Here is an 812-nt window from a genome sequence, read left to right on the forward strand (position 1 = left end):
ACAGGCCAACTGTCCCACGTTCAGCGGGACTTCAAAAACTGAGATCACACAGTGGAAGCAGAGGCCTGCCTGCCTGCAGGTAGACCTTCAGATATTTTTGCAGGAAGGACATAAGATAAGCCCAGCTGATGATGCCTCTTTCTTTCCTGCAAAGCCCCATGTGAGGGAGGAAGAGAGGGATGCTTCCCAAGACACAGGTGAGTCCATTTCTACTCCTGCAGAAAGGCTCAAGGCAAAGTGTGGATATTCACCCACCACCACGCTACGGCAAGCAGGGCCACAGAGATCAAAAGACTAGGAGAAACTCACTTGCTGGTTGGCCATTGTGTGATACCACCAGAAAAGTCTTGTAGTGATGTAGTAAGCCACCACCACGTCCACAGTGTAGTGGTCATGAGCAAGGAGGATGCAGAACATCCCAACCATGCTGAGTGCCCAGCAAAGCCAGTGATACCACCAGAGTCGCCGTGGGGAATCTGGAAAGAAGCAGAAGCAGCAATTATTTCAAATAATTGATAACATTATCAGCACACAAGACTGTTGCTGTAGCTAGCAGAGGACGTGGACTGCATAGAATGGTTTAGGTTGGAAGGGACCTTAAAGATCATCTAGTTCCAACCCTCTGCCATGGGCAGGGACACCTCCCACTAGACTGTGTTGCTCAAAGCCCCTTCCAGCCTGGCCTTGAACAGTTCCATGGATGGAGCATCCACAACGTCCCTGGGCAACTTGTTACAGTGTCTCACCACATCATGGTCAAGAAGTTCTGGGGTGTTTCAAGTGATGCCCACCTTAAGACTAAGAGCAGGAAT

The 812-nt window shown here is 50.0% G+C and overlaps 1 protein-coding gene across 1 annotated transcript in view; it reads right to left on the reverse strand.

Moving 5' to 3' along the window:
• Positions 1-309: 309 nt before the first annotated feature.
• The window catches only part of SGMS1 (sphingomyelin synthase 1), a gene marked incomplete at its 3' end in the record, with an annotated part of 12,176 nt that continues 11,673 nt past the window's right edge, over positions 310-812 (reverse strand). The window contains exon 4 of the mRNA XM_008941987.1: positions 310-476. Coding sequence (XP_008940235.1) covers positions 310-476 — 167 coding nt within the window. The remainder of the gene's footprint in view (positions 477-812) is intronic.

This window comes from Merops nubicus, unplaced genomic scaffold (assembly GCF_000691845.1).
Source record: "Merops nubicus isolate BGI_N331 unplaced genomic scaffold, ASM69184v1 scaffold15990, whole genome shotgun sequence".
NCBI classification, from domain to species: Eukaryota; Metazoa; Chordata; class Aves; order Coraciiformes; family Meropidae; genus Merops; species Merops nubicus.